Consider the following 22741-nt stretch of genomic DNA (forward strand, 5'->3'; position numbering starts at 1 on the left):
AGCACAGGACCGGGTTAACTGGCGGAACATGGGAGAGGCCTTTGTTCTGCAGTGGACGTAGTCAGGCTGATGATGATGATGATGATGATGATGATGATGATGATGATGATGATGAAGAGCAATACGAAAAGCTCTTTCACAGCATGCAGATTATCAACAAAAACGCGTCATACACAGCCTTCTTGTGGTTGATTAAACCTGAGAAAGGTAATTCATATTTATTTTACCGTTGCTGTTTTACAAATGTGAGTAAAGATATTACAGGCGAAGCATTTCTATCTATCTATCTATCTATCTATCTATCTATCTATCTATCTATCTATCTATCTATCTATCTATCTATCTATCTATCTATCTATCTATCTATCTATCTATCTATCTATCTATCTATCTATCTATCTATCTATCTATCTATCTATCTATCTATCTATCTATCTATCTATCTATCTATCTATCTAGCCGCTCACGTTTTGGTGCTCTCGTGATCACCTCCGTAACTTGGCGTGAACCAAAATTAGTATGGGAGGGTTCAAGTTTGACGAATACGAGGCGCCGGTTAAGACATGAATAAGGTCACAATCTCGTCACGCGCGTCGTCAAACGCTTCCTGCTGAACAGTGACACATACCCGCGGGCGGGCATGTGCCACAAGTAATTGACGCTTAATTTTTTGCATCTACCCAGGAATGACGAGATCACACGTGAAAAATTTTGACGCGTGAGCATTGAGAAATTATGAACCATTTCCCCGAAGTGAACCCTGGTGGGATGCGAAGCAGCAGTGGTGTGCATGTCGTTGACCCAGTTGAAACGGGCGTCGACGCGGGTGCTGGAAGAACGGCTTGAAGCGAACTTAGTGTAACGTTCACTCGAGTAAACGTTTGTTTGAAACGCAAAGACATGGGAGGCGGGTTGGGTTTCGTATAACTTTCATCGCTGATAAAGAACTGAAAGAGTTTCATGCATGAAAGAGTTTGAGGAGGTTCATCGTAGTTTCCATCGAGCCCTGGAAGGTTCTCGATGGAAAAGGGCGTAGTGATGCAGGGTTGCGTCATCTGTCGCGGACGGCCCTCGAACGGTCCCGCGCTTTCCCCAGCCTTCGCTGCGTATCGCGCCGACGAAACGATGAGAATTTTCTGGAATCTAGCGCGGAAGGTATTTAAGCGAGCAGCGGAGAAGAGAGATCAGGAGAAGAAAGTATGCGCCATAGTGCGTAGGGTGTTCCGCCGTGTAGTCGGCGAAAGTTTTGTCCTCAGTGACAAAGCAGGAGAAGAATGAATATTGCGCCAGAGTGCGTAGGGAGTTCCGCCTTGTCGGCGAAGCCTTTTGTCCTCAGTGACGAAGGAGGAAAAGAAGAGGATTTCCACCTGAGGGGTGAAGACTCGTGCTACTGGCAGGAGTGTGTGTCTACCGCCAGCGAGCGAAGACGCGTGGCAACAGCTGCACGTAGGAAGCCGACGTGTTACCGGTGAAGAAGTTTGGAGCCTGGAGAGCGGCCAATTGAAGACGCGAGGTTTCCTGGAAGAGAAACTTCGGGGGCAGCGGAACAACAACGCTGGACTTTGAGTGAGTGATTCTCAATAGAGTATCATTCAGACTTTTGTTCCAAGAACTTTGGACTAAATAAGTTTTCTAACTCTTTAGTCTTTAAGTGTCTTGGTTGTTCGATGCATGCGACCGCATTGTAGTGTGTACTGTTGTCTGTGTTCGTTGTTTCGAGTGGGGCTGATTGTACTGTGTACTACGTTGTTTGATTGGTGACATATTGAACTAACTGTTGTGGAGTGTGCATTCTTGTGTATCGTTTTGATCTGCCATAACTGAGAGTATAATTTTGTTTTGTTTATAAACTTTCGGTTCTGACTTGTTCTTTGGGCCACAGCCGGCGTCCGCTGGCGCGCCGAATAGGACCACTTCTAAATTGTCCACGCTTTCTTGGTGCTGTTTGGGGGGCCGATACTTCGGCCCTTGAAGTTAGCCCGGCGATCGCCTCCCTAATTAACGGGACCCGTGACAAGGTCTCTGTAAGGATATTATAAATACTGCCTTGAACTGTGTAAGAGTAGAACACAGATTTAATGAGTAAACCGCAAATCAAGTGCAATGTTATCTATGCAAAGGTAATAATAATAATAATAATAATAATAATAATAATAATAATAATAATAATAATAATAATAATAATAATAATAATAATAATAATAATAATAATAATAATAATAATAATAATAATAATAATAATAATAATAATAATAATATTAATAATAATAATAATAATAATAATAATAATAATAATAATAAATATATTAATAACATGATTTTAATAGTATTGTTCGGTTTCTGCATACAAAGTAACTAATTGCGAGAATTAAAGGGGCTGGACAGGAAGGTAGTGAGGTATATTTACAACAAATGTAATCTAACGAATTCTCCTACTGAGTTGCAAATGAAAGCTGGTCTATTAACACTACAAGGTAGGGCAAAAATAGCAAGACTAAAGATTTTGTTTCAATTAATTCATAGTGACATAAACACTGACACGTCAAAAGTAATTTTTTTCAATCGTTTTAAATTAACACATTGCAGGCACTCATAAACACTTAACAAATACACTTACAAATCAAATTACTATAAATATTTATACTTCCCCAAATCATAAAAGAACGCAAACCAAATAAGTACTTTTGGTACTGATGCCTCATCTTTCACTGTGTCCTTAGATGTGGTGCAAGAGTCATGCGTAACCGAGAGAAGAGACGAGAAAGAAAGGAAAGCAGTATTTGCCGAACAGTACAATAGACAGCACTTTCTTAAGAATTACATAGAAATTGCAGTTGGGTAAAAATAACTAGAAGGCGCTGTACCCCTCCTCTCCGATTGGCTGCATCGGGGGGCTGTGCCTGGGTATGCATAGAACGAGTGGGTCTCTCAGTCTCCTGGACAGTCACCATACGTAGTGGATCGTTAGTGGGGCATGAACGAAGCAGAGTGGCGGGCCGTTTGAAGACACTTGTGCTCGGCTTCCTTGACACGCCTCTCCACGGTGTTACCCATGCGCCATCTGCATTCTCGAACGCTATCGGACGCATAGACGCATGCACGAACGGACGCCTCACCCCACTCATTATCAATCACTCCAAGAATATGCTGTGATTTTTTTATTTTCTTTTTTCTTCTGGGATTTAAAAAAATTAATATTATTTTTTCTCATTTTAACTTGCACATATGTTGTAATACCACTACCATTATTACATTCTAACAAAGCTTATTCAGCAGTTCAGTACATCTATATCGCCCTACATTTCGTACAACACTATGCAGTATAGATTTAAAAATATGCTTGAAAATTTGACTCCACTTATTTACTCATAAATTGTGCCATTCTCTAGGTGCAGTGGTTCATAGACTGAATTATTTCAGAATTTTCTCACACATATGACAAGGTCAGTCATAAACATTTACTTTAAAATTAAGTCATCTGGACCTTGGCACTACCTAACAAAGTTTAGTACTTTGGATGCTTCACATGAAATTGAACTCACTTTGTGCTCAGCTAAGCCCAGCTTATTTCTTATTTTAACTGCCAATGCCCCTTCCTTGCTATCATTTAAATTCCATCATGATTTGCTGATAATGGTGTTGTCATTTCTAAAATTACTAACAGACACTATTTGTACCACATGTTATAGATATATTGCTAAATAAAATTAGGGTGGAATGAATCTGAATGTCCAGTACTAACTATAAAGTTAGCAATGCTGACTACATGCTTGGCTTGTGCCAGAAATGTCGCACCACTCCTTCCTTTCTTAATGTTAGCTTACAACCAAACCGAAACATGTGCACGCATGTGCCTTTTACACGTTTTGTAAACAGATTTGTCCAATGCCTATGAACAAGCCTTACGAATGCCTTTTGACCTGTTTGACACTTCAGGGCCTCCGAGGCACTGTAACGGCACAAAAAAACTTGTGGCTCTTAAAAGGGACTTGTTTCAAGACTTTGCAATATAATGGTTGATTCAAAGTGATAAATTACAGAAGTAGATAAATAAGTTAGTTGTGGTGTCTTGTATAATAATATGCATACTCTGCGAAAAAGAAGCAAGTATGCAAATTAGTAAATTCATAATGAAAACATGACAACAGTGCAAGATTTGTTGTTGTGGTAACTCACCTGCAGTTTGAAGGTAATTATGGAATATGAATGTTTAATTATCTTGAGTTTTATAGAACTGCCATTTAGTTTGTGAATAACAGTATGCTAAAGAGCATGTACATATTCTTGTTTGGCTGCACAACAACAGCGTTAGGAAATATTTTTAAAGAATCAGTGGTAAAAAATTTGTGGCACAAGCCAAGAACATTATTAGCATTGCTCACTTTCTAGTCAGCCTGGACATTTGAGAATAGTATAACCGACATCTGCCCAGCGAAGTATTTAAAATTACCAAGGAATTTTCAAGGGACGACTACATAATAATTGCACCTGCATGCATGAGCTCGTGTCTCTCAGGTTTCATGCATGTGCTTCGTTATGGCAGAGCGTGGTGCAAATACACCCAGTGGTGGTCGGCCACTGTTTGGTACACATATTAGGCAGCAAAATGAATGTGAAATAAATTTTAATACAAAATGTTTCATTGCTATTTCCCAATTGATGTATTGTTTCCATTGCAATATAAAAACAAGTAGATCAAATACTAGCTGTATCTTCCTCTGCAGTCATGATAAAGACTCCTAGCAATTTTCAAAGTAGGAATCGAGTATCTGGTGAAAACATCAAGCCCTTAAAATCTACAGAAGTGTTAAGAAAAATCTACAGAAGTGTACAAGTTTAACACTTGCTCCTAGAGCGAAGCAGCCAGCTTCGCTTTTGGAGCAATTGTTATACTTGTACTTCATTTGTTTTTTGAAAAGCAGTTGTAGGGTTAATATATCTCTATTTTCAAGAAATATGAAGTGAACGAATGAAAGTATAGTTGGGCAGCTAACTGAATGATATAATGACCCGTATAGACTATGACCACTGGAAGAGTTGAGCGGGTGTTGTTACACGTGGACACAGGCTGTTAAGGGTAGATAGACAAATCTGGCTGATTGTTGCGCAAGTATTAGGGCATGTCAGTTCAAATTAAATACCAGACAAAGAATTCTGGTAGCAGTTCTGATAGATGTGAACTGTTGGAAGCAGTTCAAGCTGGAAAAGAAGTGGCGTATTTATTAGTGACACATTTGTTAAAACTTTGAAAACCAAGAAAGTTTCTCGAGCAGCCAATGTTATGTGATGTTTTGGATGACTGTGACATTGCACACTGTTACTCTGCACATGTGTCTGTTTCCTTATATATTTTCTACCAAAGCCACAAACAAAGATAGATGGCAGTTAACTCGCGTCCTGTGTTTCCTGTCTTATGCAAGTGTCATTCTGCACTTTATTACCTTAGAAGTACTTGTTGCTGGGCAGGGTGGTATATAACAATATTAGGGGAAATTCTAGACGATGGGAATGTTTGGTGTGGCGTAAATATTTTCTGCAGTTCAGCTGCGAGTGACGCTCTTTCTCTGCGCTTTTTCATTTTTCCTGTGGTGTTTAGGCATCTAGAATTTTCCCCCTTAGCTTAATTACCTCACTGAAGCTATGCACTCTCTCGCCCATTAACAACCATTGTTTGACTAATGTATGTGGCATTGTTGATGCAAAATGACCTTAGAGTATATGCTAGAGCTCCTGCAGGATCACCGGCTGAATGTGACAACCAGTTCACCATTTATAAGACTCGAAGTATTGACATTTTCAATATATCTCTTCGCACAGTGCTTCACTGGAGCCATGCAAGCTTAAAATACTGTGCTCCCACAAAGAAATTTTTCTTCCTGTGCTGTGACTAATGGGAAAACTATGTAGACAATAACGAAAAGAGATCACAGCTAGGCTTAGCGGTGCGATATCTGCCTCAATAAATTAATGTAATAAATTATTGCAAGTGTGCTTATATCACCATGGTGTTGCCAGTTTAATACTACATCTGATATGAGCCTCTGCTCACTCCACCATGGTGTTCCTGGGGATGTACACAGTCTTACCTCTGAGACAGCACTGCGAGAACTAATTTCACTGTCAGAATCTTGAACAGGTGTACGACAAGCAGAAGCCAGTGCAGAGAACACAAGAGAAGTGGTCACTGCTTACATGTTCAAGGTCCTATGCACGCACATCAGACTATGATTTTACAGTGTCTTACATTTTGAGTGGAGTATACATGGTGATGGCTGGAGCCATCTCTGTGGGCACCAGCTAGACTGTCACAACGTGCATACTGTTGCTTGAGACAACTGTTTAGGACAAAAAAGGGCACCGTAGAAAAAAAAATTTAGGCTAATGTAAGGGCTTGTGGTGAGGAGACTCTCAAAAGCATATGGTGTGTCATCTTGCAATAGAGAAATAATATTTATACCTAGTTTGTGTTAGTAGGAGTCTGCGAAACATTGGCCATACGAGCTTATGGCTAGAGAAGGATGATGTCCAGAAGATACCCCCCTGATATGTTAACCTGCACCGTCCTCCCTTGTCCTTCTTGGTGCACTGGAATTTTTGCCCTATAGGTACTAGTTGTACTAGTTCCTTTAGTGGGTACTCTTGAAGAGCTTGTGAATAAGCTCACTCTTACCATCTGCTTTATTCAGGGGCCAATCCTGCTGTTGGAAGTTGTTTGCTTGGCAGAAAGTTTTAGCAGGAAAAGAAGCTTTTATCGTTACACAAATAAATCTACATCATTAAAAAAATACTATGATGTTATGTACACAGACCTCCCACATACAACTCACTAGAATGTCTCCAATTACCTCTCTGGTGAGCCTGATTATGCCCTGAGACAACATGTAAGTTTCTTGATCCTATACTTTTTAATCAGTACATGAACCTTGAAAAAACAATATCGTCACGTGCAGTGGATAAAACCAGTGCTTATGAACTACAATGATGCCATCAAAAGCATCAGCAAAAGTAAATTCACCCTGCTAGAAAGCAAATTCTGCATGAAGAATGTAGATGTACTGTTAACAAAGTCTTCTCGACAACTTCATTATTTCTATTTCTGCAATTTACATAATCCTGTTTCATGCATACCTTGCTCTCAACCCAAAAATAATTGACCTCTGAAGTGTTACTCAAGTGACCATGCTCATTTAACATACCTGCAAGCCTCAGTGCTAACCTATTAAATTTGAAGACTTGAATAAAGTAAGGCTCTCTAATGCTCCCTCCTTCAAAAAAAATTTTAGCATCCCCTTAAAGCCCATTCTTTAAAAACTTGATGATCAGAGATGCACTGTATCTTCACACCTGATGACAGGCATTTGTCCAATTATAGCCACATTATAACAACAAGCAGCCTTTGTAAGATGCTTGAACACGTGCCATCATCTCTGGTCAACATGTTTCCTGAAACCACTTTGCTCTTAGTTATGCAACAGAATGATTTTCGTAAATTATTTTCTTGCTAAGCTCAACTTGCCCCTTGACAAACTGTGTGTTTAATTTGAGACCATTCTTGGGGAGCTATTTTTCTTGATAACTCAAGAAAACCCGATAAAGTGAACCATGAGCTTTTGAAAGGAAATTTGCGAAATATGCACAATCATCTCCAATACGTACCCTGAGTATATCTTTCAATAATAATGATAATTTTCATTTTAGAGCACATATCTGAAGGCACAAAATCTGGAGTACCAAGGAGTCTGTCACAGGTATTTTTCACTTCTTTATTGGTGGCCATGCAACAATTTTAAATTATTCATGCGATATACTAGAAGTTTACTGCAGTGTGAATCACTTGCCACAGTTTAAAAAAATAATTATGGGGGGAACATATGGACTCTTTACAAAGATTGAAGTTGGTGCCGATGCCGTCTGCTGCATGACCAGTAATGAGACAAAGCACGGCGCAACGCACCGAGCATTGAGCAGTTGCGCGACCACACACAAACTACTGTTTTCAAACGCTTTCCTACCGCCTTCCTTCAATACTAAACAAATATAAATGAAATGATGACAACATATATCATATTTTCAAAAAGAGAATGCTTCAGCTAATTTTATAAACACCAATGTTTGTCGTTTATGATTGTGTCTGTTGAAAATGTTTGTTTCATACTTTTTACTTCTCTTATTCCTTTGCTATATGTATTTCTATTTTATTATTGTGACAAGTAAGAATGCTTATTAATGTTTGCTGCTGCTGCTATTGTTCTTGGAGGTGGGACTAGTCAAGCTGCCTACATGCAGGTTTTATTCCACCATCCTTGATGTTTAAACATGTTTTGATATATGTGGCAATAAAGTTCAATTCACTTCACATTAGGCCTAATGGCAGGCTACGCTTCCATTTTACACACACACACACACAGACACACACACACACACACACACACATGCGCGCGCGCACGCGCAGTATGTTTGTTTTACTGCAATACACTGCAAGCACTTCACCCCATGACGTTGCTGTATTGCGGCAATGTTAACTTGTAAAAAGACCTTTAGGGGTTAGCAATTTAAGCTTGACAATGCTCGCAGCAATGAAATTTCTATTTTATTACATTTTTTCATTTTTATGCACTTGCATAAACTAGTGTTACAAGCCGTTCCGAATTTTGCTGGATTGTCCAAGACTTTGCCCACGCTGTCCCCGTCGGGACAGATGTCCCCGATTTTTACCGGACCGTTCAGTAAACGAAAAAAAAAAGAGAGACGTTTTGTGTTATCCAAGGCACGCCAAATAACGTGCGTCCAACTGATCACACAGACAAAGAAATGTTGCAGTGGATAGCTGCAAGGAACTTTAAACACTTCAGCTGAACTTACTGCAGCATTCTACAGCAAGAAAAAGTGTCACGAAGAACACATAGTAAAATTTAGTGCCACATCAAGAGACCGACACAATGAAGAGAAGAAACAACGGATTTGTTTGGAAGTCACCGCAACAAAGAAAACTAATTTCCCCACCCACACACAACTACCTTCACTATTGGTTACCACAATAACACACACTGCAAAGCAAACAAATTGCCATCATCTGCGACCGCTTAATAAAGCCATTTGGACAAGAACGTTCTCTAATTCCAACTTGTGCATTCCGTATCTATCTTGTGCACTTACGCAAGAACAAGATTGAACGAAAGCGTTGGCACAAGTATATACTTCCTCCCAAGTGAAACCAGCTGTTTGATCGGTCCTCAAGCAACACGCATGCACCTACCATACATCCGTGGAGTAGTACATGCGTCAGACCAACATTCACAAACCGCATTCCACACGGCCTTTATTTTATGCTCGTTATCATTGCTTGTAGATTTGGTGGCAAACATTTCGGGCGAATGCCGTTAACTACTCGATAAGCACGGATGAGAAGCTCCTGAACACGGTGACATCACACGAATTAACAAAAGCGGCAGCGACTTGCGTATAAATCATCTTATAACAACAGAAAGCGACCATGCATGTCCCCTCGGGCAGAGGCGGTTCTCGCCATTTCAAACAGATTACAGTTCAATCCGACACCAACATCGGACAAAAAAAAAAAAAAACATCACAACTAGAATACGATGAACCCGCCACAAACTGTTTGTCGCCGCAATCGGCGGCGTCGCTGGCGATACGGCGAGCGCCTGGTCACCGGAAGTCCTGACCTCGCGGCCCGGGACCACTCGCATCACGTGACAAATGACGCCGATCACGTCGTTTCCTGTCAGCGAGGCGTCCGCGTGCTGGCTCAGGACTGTCTCGGGACTTGGTAAATCGATGAAGCTCTGTGTGTCACAAATTAGTGAGAAACTCTACCTGAACCACATAATAAATAACGCCCAAATCGCCTGAAAAAGTTTTCCTACACAGCGATTTTAACGCCGTCTATTCATACACTTTAAGCCAAGTCAAGGCGGTTTTAAGCGGCTGTTGGGTGAACCGAGCGTATTCACCCTCAAAAGGCTCGTGCCACCGGGTGAACCGAAACACTGCCTGCGACCGGTCCAGATGCGGCGACAACTTTTTGGCTTTGGCCGGAGGGGACGAGCCCGCATGCTCTTTAGGTTGCTGATTGGCTAGAAACGACTGGTGGCCCATGACGTCATCACGCAAGCCGGAGACGGTCGTAAAACCTGGCGCTCGACTGAAGCGACGAAGTGAGTGGCGGGAGCGTCTATTTGCACCTCAACAGCTCGGGGTCACGTGACCCTAGTTGCAACGTCACGTATGACGTCATTGGTTAAAGCGATCGGCTTCAACTGGCTACGTCTTATTGTGACTACGTCTTGTCAAGCGACTCCGAGGTCACGTGATAAAAAAAAAAGAGGGAAGGCTTGTTTTGTTGTCATGGTTCGCGAATCCCCCAGCGTGGTTGTGTGCCTATAGTTTCTAGGATCTACTCTACTCTACTACGCGTGGTCGTCATCCACGCTGCGTAGTTCGTTGGCGGCTTGATTATGGCAGATGAAGCAATCGTACGATCGCATCTCCTGGACTTTGAGAGTGGCGAACACAACTGGCGTGGATACGTGAAGACCGATCAAGAACTGGAGCACCTAGAAAGAGTCCTTCTCGGCCTAGGAGTGTCATTCAAGGTGACATCCTCCAGGAAACATGCCGAAGAAAACCTACATAAGGCAGGAAAGCGTAAGTATATAAGCGTTGATTATTAAAATCTAAGGGCATTTCTGCTTTTTTTGTGATTGTTTAGCCATTTTCACGAGTATTACTAAGCGCGGTGATATGTACATGTACCTTACGCAGTTCTGTTAGGATAAGAAGTCTGAGTTTTCTTCAATAAAACTAGTTGTTAGAAAGCGCTTGTCCGGTGTGTATCTCTTCTTTGTCCCTGTGTTTTCTTGCGCGCTTCTCAAGGATAAAATCTGCGTTCCTTTGCGAACCCCATAGTTCACTATACCTCCGGGATTGACGCGCGTGCACCATTAGAAAAAAGGGAGTGTCTAGCGTTACGTCTAGACGTAACGACAGCAGCCGTTGCAGTTACGTCTTTACGTAAGATTAAAGTTACGTCCAGCGTGACAACAACACAAATGCAGTCTGTTAGGCTCGCTGAACCGATCGTCTCCAGTGGCGCAGAGGGTAATGCGTCGTGCTCGAAACTGCGAGGACGTTGGTTCGAACCTTGCTGCTGTGCTACACTTTTTTTTTCTTTTCGTTTTTTTCTTTAGTTCTTCCCGGGCGCCGTAATATTTTTTTTTTAAGGAAATCGCCTTGGATAATTATTAAACTCAAGTGTGCATTGTGAAGCAGACGGTGGACGTAACCTTAGCAGCTGATTATCGTTACGGCTGGACGTAACTACACCTTACGCAAGAGCTACTTCTAGACGTAACGATAGGAGCCGTTCCAGTTACGTCTGGGCGTAAGAATAACGAGTCTTAAAGTTACGTCCAGCCTCCAGCGTGACAACAACACAAATGCAGTCTGTTAGACCCACCGAACCGATCAGCTTTAGTGGCGCAGCGGGCTATCTATCGTCATGCTAACGTGTCGTGTTCGGAACTGGGAAGACCTTCGTTCGAACCTCGATCTTGTCCCGTTTTTTCTTTCTTTCTTTTAAATGCGGAGCATTTCTTAGCCGCACCTGTGGCGTCGGCCGCCGTCCACGCCCCCACTGAGCACGCTCGGCTCGTGCCGGCAGCAAGCCTCTCCTCTCCCTCCCTCGCACGCTCGGCTCGGTTCGTGCCGGCAGCAGGCCCCTCCCTCGCATCTCCCCCCCCCCCCCCCCCCTCTTCCTCGCTCGCGCTGCACAACCGTTCAACGCAGGCAGCGTCTGCTAGAGGTGCACGCCTCACGAATCAACTGCCACAAAAGCGTTTAGAATCTGTTGAGTACGAGTGGAGTTAGGTTTGTCACACTCTGTAGGCACTTCCTCTCTTATTACGTCTCCACAAGCACGCTGGAAGCTAAGCAGGGGAATTTCGCACAGGAAAAAGAAGTTATGTCATGCGCATGTGAGCGCTTTCTTTTCTTCGAGCACATGGTTACCTTCAGTATGATAGTGAGCAAGCGCACGGGCATATCGCGTTGCCTGTGGCAGCTTCTGTGACTGCTCGATGCTCAAACCAGCCAGTAGCTGTGGACTTGGGTTTATTGTATGGTCATATGGGCTTGTGGCATCATTTGTCGAGAGAAGAACGAGCGGTTTCTAGCCGACTTTGAGAACGAATTGTAAATTCCATGCCGTGTGCTGCACTATAATGCTTGGTTTACATGTTCTCGGGAGCACCGACTACCAGTTGGCAGCGTTTTCTGACTATGCCCGAAATGCGTTGCAGGGCCCAACTTTAGGGTTGGATGAAGCCAATTTTCGCTGTAATACATAATCTTGAAGGCCACGTTTTGGAGCAGTTTCTCTACTTGTAGCATAGCTGTAGCAATTACTGCAGTGTTCCCAGTACTATGTAGTAATGAGCTAAATTCACTGTTCACTGAGAAATGGCATTTTTGTGATATTAGTCTGTCTGAATGTTCCACTATTAGTGCTCTTGTACATAGTGCACTCAACAGTTAATGACGTTCCTTGGTGGTACAACCTACGAGTTCGTAGGGCATTCGTCTTTATTGCCAGAGCTAAAATAGAAGCAGACTGCATTCAAAGCACTATGTCTGTGCTGATCAAGCATGTTAACAACACCTTGCATTATATTATAATGAATGCTACACAGTAAAATTTGTAAAGCAATAAAAAAATTGTGTTCAATGTTTCTGCAGTGAAGCTTATGTTCTCCATCAACCGGGGAGCTGTGCCTCTGAACTTGCAGCTGCCCTTCAGAGTACTATCATTGACTGACAAAGGGTGCCTGTATGGAAAAGACAAGCACTCACACAAAGGTCAATCAGAGGACTCTGTAAGTAAATGAATTAAGATTGTTGTGTACAAATGAGACTACTGTTGAATGCTTATAAAAGTGATTTCAGCCAGCATTAAAAGTTTCTTTCGACCACAGTGATTTCGCTGAAAGATATTTTTATGTACATCATTTTATCACTATTGAATGTGTGGGATCTTTGGCACTTGCCACCAGCCTGTTCCTGACCAGCTGTCCCCTGGTCCTCCCTGCTGTGGTCTCGTTCCTGCCTTCGGCCCTGCAGCCACCTCCACCCTGCCTAATCCACCTGACAGCCTCTAAAGTCGCCTCGGCGGCTGGTTCGCCCACTCAAGCTTTGGCCCAGGCCCGAGCGTGGTCGCTCCGGCTTCCGTTCCTGGCTGTCTGCTGTTCCGGCCTGCCGTTCCTGTGAGGCCCCCATCCCAGCGACTTTCGGCAGTTGGCTGCCACACGCAACTTGCAGCCACGCCTCGTACGTTCCCGGCTGCCAACCTCTCCAGACCGGCGAACTTCAAGCAGGCTAGCTGCCCGCCCTTGTTGTGCAGTCTTCCCCGTTACTCCTGGGCTGTGGACCTTCTCCCGGCAGTGGGCTCTCCCTGGTGGTGGAACTTTTGGTGGGACGTTAAGTGTGACCATGGCCGACCTATGGACTCGTATCTTCGGGAAGACGACATCACCCTTTTGGACTTTGCCCCGTTTGCCAGTCCCCTTGCGGCTGAGCTGACCTTGCCACTTGGCCTCGGACAGCCTCTTTCACAGGCTGGCCTCGGTCTTTAGGAGGGGGGAATGTGGGAATCGAGCGCGCCGTCCCCTTTGGCGCCTCGTTCCCCAGCTAGCGTGTGTGGTGGCCCCGCGCGGCTCGAGCGCCGGGAACCGCTGCTAATCGGCAGTATGGCGACCACGGTGGTGGCGCCAGGCCTCTTTGTCTGGTGCGAGCCATGTGTCGGCTTCCCGGCGCGCGGCACACGTCCGGGCATGTCTGGACAAGCCACCGCGCTAGCTTACGTCACTGTGCAACGCCTGTCCTCATTGGCCGCCAGTGACAACCCCCTTCCCCCTGAGCTCGCTTCTGTCTGGCGCGGGCTTGCCCGCGTCAGATGCTCTCAGGCCCGCACGAGAGGTTGACGCGCTGCTCTGGCAGGCGGCTTCTCGTTCGTGCACTCGACTGCTGCCCCTTTGTGTAATAGTCGTAGCGCCACTGGCAAGCGTACATGATCGGTCTTGGGAGTTACCCTGACGGCCCGCAAACCCATGATTGTCGCACTGTGCTGCATCTTGGGTTAATAAACCCGTGTTTGTTGACAACCTGCCTCGAGTGCCTTTTCTGCGCCGTGTTGGAGAGTCGACGAACCCAGCTGCAGCGTCTTTGTTCGCTGCGGCAGTGGAGAACGTCGCGTCCCTGCCCGGTCGCCTCGTAGGTTAAGCGTCGTGCAAACCTATCTCCACACACTTAAGGAACAAAGGACACAGTACATCACAGTGCAAACCAAGAAATAGGCATTTATTTGCACCTTTTACACAGCAAGCCCGCTAGCGGAGTTATACAAATAATAGCATGTCAGTGTAACACGCTGTAGAATCGACAATGTTTGACTCACCATGCCCAGTTAAGCAGCGAGTAAAGTTTAACCCTGCAAGAAAGCCAAGCATATGCAGTTTGGGGTCATGTATCACAAATAGAGGTGTATTCGGGTCAATGGAAAGGAGCCTGTGGAGCTCCTTATGACATGCTATGCGCTCCAAAGAACAAAAAAGAGGCATTCATTCCTTTGGGCCCTACGTGTCCTCACTATCAGGTAGCACCACTGTGGGGGAGCTGGCTGACAAGGCATGTAAACGCTATCAGGGAACGAGAGCATCCCTACATCCCCCAGCAAAGCACACACTATGTATGTGCTCTGTGAACAGGAGGCAGTTCATGTGGCGTAAATGTCATTATAGCATGTCCGTGCACTGGCGACACCACCCCTTGTTGATATCACTGGCATTTGGTGCTTGTCAAGCCCTGTATCCACACCTAGACAGGTGGCTTGTCTGCAGACTCAATGACAAAACACCAGGTCAAGACTGCTCAAAGGCAATGCAGTAGTGCTGTCTGCATCAACGTGCCTTGCCGCCAAGACGGCCAGAACAGCTGGCTCCTGTTGCAGCTGCCAAGGGTTGCGTGCTTTCATGTGGGCACTTTTATTGTGTTACCGTACATGCACACAATAGCACATATATTAAAAAAGTGTCTTCCTGGTACGATGTGCAGGTGATATTCCCAGCACCCCAAAAATTGGTAGTGTTGTGTATTGAAAAGGTAACATGCAGAGCAGTAATGAAGGGCACTAGAGGTGCAACATGTAACATCAAACATGTCAAGAAATTTTTTTAGTGCAAGTTAGAAGTTTGTAGAATCCCTCTGTCCTGCCGGGCACCCTACATTGGACAGAAGAGCAGGTGCCTCAACAAAAGGATTCAGGAACACAAGAATTTATGCAGTAGAATTTAAATCGACGGAAATCTTGCTCAGCACTGCTCTGCCTGTAAGTGTAACCCGAATTTCAGAGACAACTATTTTGGTATACAGCAAGGACAAAATTAAAAGAACAATTGTAGAAACATCTTGTATGCTGCTGGAGAAGCTAACCGCATGCATGAGCTTTCCGTCCACAGCACTTACAGACAGGCAAGTGGCATTTCTAGGAAAACAAAGATAATTTTAAATGCTGCACATGTTTCACCTTGATTTTGATACGGCATTTTTTAAATGTTAATTTCCAAGAGATAAATGCAATTTTTTTTTTACTCTTAGCATTCATGTTTGCTTATTCGCAGTTTGCCCACAGCGCCCTCTTTTGAATTTCAAGTCTTTGCCCTCCCCTTTTTGGTGTTTTTGTTTCATTAAATCAATTGTTAGAGATACACTTTTTGTGTCTCATTCCTGTCGGCACTCTAACTTTGCGGCACTGCCTTTATCTTCCACTATGTTGCAACTAGCCCCTACACAAGCTCTTCTGAATCCGAATCTTGATTTTCGTGCTCCAAAAGCAACATTTTGCTGCTACAAAAACTGCTTCAAATTCTATTTTGGCTATTGCACCCCTGCACATGTTCAGATTATGAGAAACTAGTAAAAACTAGTTTGGTATTTCAAGAAAGCCAATGTATGCAAAAAAGCTGGCAAACAATTTCTTCAGTTAATTGAACAGTGGAACATTTTATACTGCATTATATCATGTTTACCCTCAAGCATAAAAAACAAGTTGCTCCCTACTGCCATCTAATAAAACGCTACAATGAATAGCTTTTGCATTTTTTTAATGCTCATTGCATGGCTTCCACTCAGATGGCAGACAATGGAGGCCAACCTGATGTGGACTGGACAGCAGAGACGTTCAAGAAAAAAAGAGTGAAACTCCAAAGCACAAAGAAGAAGGGATGCACAGCAACTATGCACATTAAGAAGGTTGAGGTGTTCCCAGACTTTGAGGTATGAATATCCATTAAATGGCGGCCATTCCATCTACATTATCTAGTTTTCTGTTCAATGCATTCAATGTGCATGCTGTTCAACTAAAGAGCTTCATAAATATTCTAACCCAAGATGTAGTATAATAAGCCTCTGTTTCAAGTGTTTCACCATACTTGTCACACCTTCGTATTGCATCTTGCGGTAAATGGTGCAAAAGCAGGACTCGGAATAGCACAAAAGCACTGCCCTCATGTTTTGTTATATTCTCAGCTCTCATATATAGCACTCTTTGCCAACACAAGACCTATTCATGGTGGGTTACGGCCGACATATATCTACCTCGTGGAGATCATTCAGGCTTGTGCACAATGTCCTAGCGACTTTATTAACGCGATAGCGTTAGAGAGCTCGTTTCGCATAAATTCCGTCGCCGACGTCGGTAACAGCGCCGCCTGTGAGCGAAAAATCGAGAAAGGTGCAAATAAAATAAACAATAAAAATCTTCGGTCCCATTGAAGATCGAACCCGGGGCCATTTGCGTGGCAAGCAGGCGTCCTACCACAAAGCCACGATGTTACTTGCAACTGCTTTGGAAAAAAACACTACATAAATGTCATGTAGTGGAAGGAGTCTCCTTAACGCATTTTGTTTGGCAGGTGTCGCGACGAAAATGAGCCCATTCGGCAATTTGTAGGCGCATTGGCGAGGCCATCAAACTACGTTTTTTGCGCGACGCCATGCTTCGAAAAAAGCCGGGATAGTGCAGCCATCGCCGCTAAAAACGCAGACGAACTTCCAAAGAGCTCCAAAAATGGACAACTATGTCCATCTAGCGGAAAACATATCAAGCCAACGCCTCCTTTCTAGAGGAGGCATTGATCAAGCAAACAGTAAAAATTAGATAATGTGCTGCCATCTGCGAGGCATTGTGAGAAATATGTCTTGACTAGCACAGGGAAGTGCTTTAGATCGAAAACTTGTACCATTACTATAGATACATCGCGCGCGCGTCTATGTGCGTGTGTGTGTAAAAACACACATTAATAAGTATGCACTTAGTGGTTGAAGTGCGCACTAGGGGCCAGATTTCGCTGTTGCGTTCAACTCTTAAAGGCGAAGCTTAAAGGTCCCCCAATTTTTTCGGCATGCTTGTGATCACTAGTGAATTAGGTGCAGCAATAACACTTCACAATGCTAGCTGTATTTCACTATGTTAACAGCGGTGACATTACTGTAAAGTCTGCATATCTTATGGTAGTGCTACATATTTGCCAAGAAAAGTGCCTTTGAAAAAATTCTTAACATGTTTGCGTAACTTGTTCTCTTGATCGCCCTTAGATTGCAGTGCAAGGATGTACGAAGAACCGGATCACCATGCTGAAGTCTGCTGCATTGACTAACTTGTCACAACAACTTAATGGAGACAATCCACCAAGGTCAGAAATGCGACTTTACGTCACAATAACAAAGATGTCATGCCACACAGAACATGACTTTGGCAACTTCATGAAGTATGGACAGACGGTGGACCACAGTATTATTGAAAGAATTAATGACCTCGTTCAGGAAGGCATTACGTCTGTGCATGAAGTGAAGACATGCCTTCGCTACTATGTACAGGACGTGCTCTTCAATGGCAAGGAAAAACCTGATCTAGATTGCAGAGCATTTTACCCGACATCCAAAGACATCCGCAACCATATTCAGGAATCTTTGAGGCAAGGGCGCTGTAGCAATCTGGATCAGGAGAATGTTGCAATGCTGGTATCTGCACTGGAGAGGGAAGAACCAACATCAAAGGTGCTCTTCCGGCCATATTGCTACACAAGTGAAGCAAAAACAACAATCCCCGAGGCCGACGATGACCAGATTAATGTAGAGGAGACCTTGGCAAAACAATGCGACAGGACCTTGCTGTTCTGCTATCAGTCTCGCTTCATGGCAGAACTACTAAAGCAGTATGGCAACAATGTGACATGCCTTGATGCCACAAACAAGACAACAGATTACAGCTTGCCACTGTTTTTCCTTGTTGTAAAAACACCCACGAATTACATGGTGGCAGGTGTTTTTGTGGTGCAGTACGAAACAAGTGCGTGCATCAGTGAGGCACTCAGTGTGTTTAAAAGCTGGGATCCTGAGTACTTGCCTAAGTATTTCATGGTGGACTTTTGCCAGGCTGAAATAAGTGCGATTTCTGAAGTCTTCCCACAGAGTGAAGTCATGCTGTGCAACTTTCACCGTGAACAGGCTTGGGAGAGGTGGGTGAAAAAGAAGGAAAATGATGTCCCTCCAGACCAAAAAGATGCCCTGCTTGGTCTCTTTCGCAAAATAGCCAATTCAAGCAGCAGGGAGGAATTTGACGAGGCCTACAAATGTCTGAAGAACTCAGTTTTTTGGAGGAACGACAAAGTAGCTAGCTACTTTGAAACGCAGTGGATGCCAGCAGCCAAGATGTGGGTTCAATACCACAGAATGAAGTTTGGTGTCGTCGTTACAACAAACAACGGAACAGAGACACAGAACCGCATCCTCAAGGAGCATTACCTGAGGTGGAGTCACGGGAGAAGGAGCCTTTCGAGCCTTATTACAGTAGTGGTGAAAAAGTTTCTTCCAGAGAGACAAAGCGTCTTTATTCAGCAGAATGTAGAAAGATCGGCAATGTACCGCAAGTACCATGAATATGTGCCAAAGTACCTGCATAACAGACCTCCAAAAGTAATAAGGCATATCATGGCTCGTATCAACACAGCCTTAGACTATGAGCCTGAAGATGTTGCTGTATTTACTTAACCTGGCGTTTTTTCTGTGAAGTCAAGCAATCCAGGCTTGCTACACACGGTAAACTTCCATACACCACAGTGTACCTGCCAGGATTTTCTTCGACATAAATTGCCATGCAAGCACTTCTGTGCAATTTTTCGGTTTTTCAAAGAATGGTCATTTGAACAGCTCCCAAAAGAATACATTGAAGGCCCAATGCTAAGTTTGCACAGCAACATTCTCAGCACACCAGAAAGTGGGTGCATTTTACCGGCACTCTCTACCGAAGGCACAGATGACAACATTTTGCAGGTGCCCTCAGAAGAGGAATGTGTTGCTGAACTGCCAAAGAAAATCCGGGAAACTAGCAAGTTATCCAGGAGAATGATCACAGACACAGCCCACAAAATTACAAGTGTTGTCATCTACTGCAAAGATGAAAGAAAGAGAAAGGAGGCACATGAGCTGATGCTTCAAGCATACAACATTCTGAGAAGTGGGTGTGAGAGTTCAAGTAGTGGCTTAGTCATTCGTGGATCTCCGACAAAGGGTTGCTCTGGCCAGGCAAGCACTACACAACAAGCAAAACGAATCCGCCTAAAAGCACTCCAGCATGCAAGACGCCATGCGGAGAGCTGGAAAACAAGAGGCAGAGTAGGCAAGCAAGCCAGCGAACTTAGAGCAACATTTAACGTTGCACCATAAACGTCTGATGCTCGCGCGTGCGCCCCTTCATCGAGGGATAATAATATCTGAGGTTTTACATCCCAAAACCATGATATGATTAGGAGAGGCGTCGTAGAGGAGGGCTGCGGAAATTTCAACCATCTGGTATTCTTTAACATGCAATGACATCACACAGCACTGTCCTCTACCATTTAGCCTCCATCAAAATGCGACCGCTGCAGTCGGGATCGAACCCGTGACCTTCGGGTCAACAGCCGAGCACCATAACCACTGCTTCACCGCGATGGACCCTTCGTCGAGGGAAGGGCGAATTGTTGGAAAAGAAACTTCCCATGGCTGGCTTTGGGTAATCGGCACCTCCGGGACTTTCTCACAGCTGCAACAAATGGAATGTGTTGGGGGAGTGCACCTACGGTAGAGATGCACAAGCCAGGGAAGAATTTTTGGCTGCTTTGGCAGTTGTCTTTGAACCAGTGAAGAGTGTGGTCATCGGTGTCACAAGTAGGCAGCGAGTGTGGAGTGTCCTGTGCAACGAATAGAGTTGACTGTCCCGTCGGGAATCCTCGTCTACAGAAGCTGGCAAGAGAGTCGAGCGGCGGGCACCACGTCGATTCGTCTACGAGTACTGTAAGCTGGCATGGTTAAAAACAGCGCGAAGTAGACACGGACAAGAATTCACACAGGCAGCGCGGTCCTGTGTCAATTCTTGTCCGCGTCTACTTCGCGCTATTTTTAACTATAGATACGTACCAACTGGCTCGTATTCACACTCTTTTAAGCTGGCATGGTCTGTGAGGAACCTTTTATTGAAATTTTAACAGCAGAGCTGTTCGAGCCATCCACAAAACAGTGCTTGTCGATCAAAAACATTGCCTCGCTATGATGTCGCCTAGCATAGCCATGGCAACCAGGCCATCTGCACATCGCCCACAACCTTCACGAAGCTGTGCGCACCTGCCTTGATACTAAGCATGACCGTTCCTGCGCACTGACTTGTCACCACATTGTACCAGCAGGAGCCATGTCGTCATCATGTGCTGAATCTTTGCTTTCGCCATGAGTAGACGTAAATAAATCAACTTCGGAAGAAGAAGCCACATATAAAGAATGACAACGTGCCGCGAAGTGGGAATATGTTCAGACATCAAGCCGAAGAGGCTGCTACCAAGTTTCGCCATTAAGCGGAAGAGCCAAGGTGTGCTGCTTGGCAAAGGGAATACATACAGAAACCCTTGCGAGTACGTGCCCGGCCTGCATGTGGATGAAAGCTTCTATGGCAGGGTCCAGCAGAGTACTGATTCAGCGGATAACTGGTTTCGTCAAGAGTTTCTGAGCACGGAATTTGGGCACGCCTGTCACATCTGCAAAAACCTAGCAAAAACCTTCTAAAAACTTGAGAATCGACCAGCTTCACTGTCTTTTAAGTGTTTTATTTTTTGTTGCTATTTTATTTAGCCAACTTTGCATTTGAGTTGCACGAGAAGCTCCGCAGTATAAGCACAGTGTTTCTTTCTCTGCATTTATTTTCAAGTCAATCCTCTATTTTATTAACCTACCCCGTTGTCTGTATTTTGTATCTGTAGTTATTCAGTGTGGTTTCTGGTGCCATTCTTTCTTTCATTGCACATATTTTTGTTTCCTCTTAGTTAACTGTGTGTCTCTTGCCATTGCCCTCTTTCTAATTAAACGGTTGCTTGTTCCTTATATCACATATCTCTGTATTCTCAATGAATCTGTCAGTCATCCTGAACATCACAACACACCCCACACAGGTCGACTGGTCAACGAAAATTTGAAATGTACCACTTCAAGACCTTTCAAGCATTGCAGGGCCAAGCCTGAAGTTGAAGCGTGTGAGTCTGCCAAGACGCTGTTGTTTGAGCAGCGGGGTCTGACCGAAGTGTGTTAAAGTGTACAGTGCATAAGTGTCATGTCAGAACTCATTATAAACTATGGTATTGTATAACAGGTGGCAGAGTGTTACGAGACTTGAACATAATGCATTACATTAGATATCTGGCAGTTCTTATTTTAGTACTTTTCTTCACTTGGAAACAATCAACATAGTTCAGTTGAGGGGCTAGTTGGTACTGAAATAAAGCCATGCAGGGGATAGAACACAAGAAGGAGTAGACAGGATTGCACTTGTCATGTCTACTTCTACTTGTGTTCTGTCCTCTATGCACCTTTATTTCAGTTTAAAGTTTGCTAATATTTAATTACATATAAGTTAGTTTATAGATGATAATGTAAAACACACGTCTGCTTTGAGCATTTCAATTGAGCGGGAACTACAGTAAGTGCCCAGTCATGCCATACCGAACTCAAGCTTCAAGATACAGGTTCAGAAACAATGTGACAAACTGCAAGTAAAAACATACCCCTAAAGTCGCCTTGAATTCCAAGGTAATGCCTGCCAAGTATTTACTCGTAAGCACTATACCTCCTCGTGCATGTTGTCATTAAAGAAGCTATAGCTTTGCAGCCTCATGCCAATATTGTGGCTCAGGAACTACATATGGTACGATACGAGCACTGACGTACAAGAAAGTAGTGCTTCCTGAACTGACACTGTGTACTGCAACTATTCATGTGCGTTGTCAAGTTCATAGAATATTGCAGTTGTTCAAGTGCGGCAAGTAGTACAAGATTGTGCACATCAATCAGTGAACTATGATGCAATGTACGTAGACTACACTATAAAGAAAAAAAAAAGACGCTAGGATGCGGGCCAAATTCACTTACGGTCTCCTGCTTCTTCCCTTAGTTTGCTACATTGCGCCACGGTACCCTGTTCTCTTTTGCACCTCTTCATACCGCCTCGCCACTCCACCAAAGAGTAATATTTGTTTGGGTTTAAAGCCCCAAGAGCAGATAAGATTATTAGGGACGTCGTAGTGGAGGGCTGCGGTAATTTCGACCACCTGGGGGTTCTTTACCATGCACCTAAATCTCGGCACAC

At 44.0% G+C, this 22741-nt stretch overlaps 2 protein-coding genes across 2 annotated transcripts; both read left to right on the forward strand.

Moving 5' to 3' along the window:
- Positions 1 to 10340: 10340 nt before the first annotated feature.
- LOC142818117 (uncharacterized) lies at positions 10341 to 14177 on the forward strand. Its single transcript, XM_075896467.1, has 3 exons — positions 10341 to 10668; positions 12757 to 12893; positions 13071 to 14177. Exons 1-3 carry the CDS (start codon positions 10479 to 10481, stop codon positions 13173 to 13175), a joined length of 432 nt encoding a protein of 143 aa, XP_075752582.1. The 5' UTR covers positions 10341 to 10478; the 3' UTR covers positions 13176 to 14177.
- Positions 14178 to 15431: 1254 nt separating this feature from the next.
- LOC142817628 (uncharacterized) lies at positions 15432 to 20318 on the forward strand. Its single transcript, XM_075894682.1, has 3 exons — positions 15432 to 16347; positions 17668 to 18881; positions 20156 to 20318. Exons 1-3 carry the CDS (start codon positions 16189 to 16191, stop codon positions 20316 to 20318), a joined length of 1536 nt encoding a protein of 511 aa, XP_075750797.1. The 5' UTR covers positions 15432 to 16188.
- Positions 20319 to 22741: the final 2423 nt, after the last annotated feature.

Source organism: Rhipicephalus microplus, chromosome 5, assembly GCF_043290135.1.
Source record: "Rhipicephalus microplus isolate Deutch F79 chromosome 5, USDA_Rmic, whole genome shotgun sequence".
In the NCBI taxonomy this organism is placed as follows: Eukaryota; Metazoa; Arthropoda; class Arachnida; order Ixodida; family Ixodidae; genus Rhipicephalus; species Rhipicephalus microplus.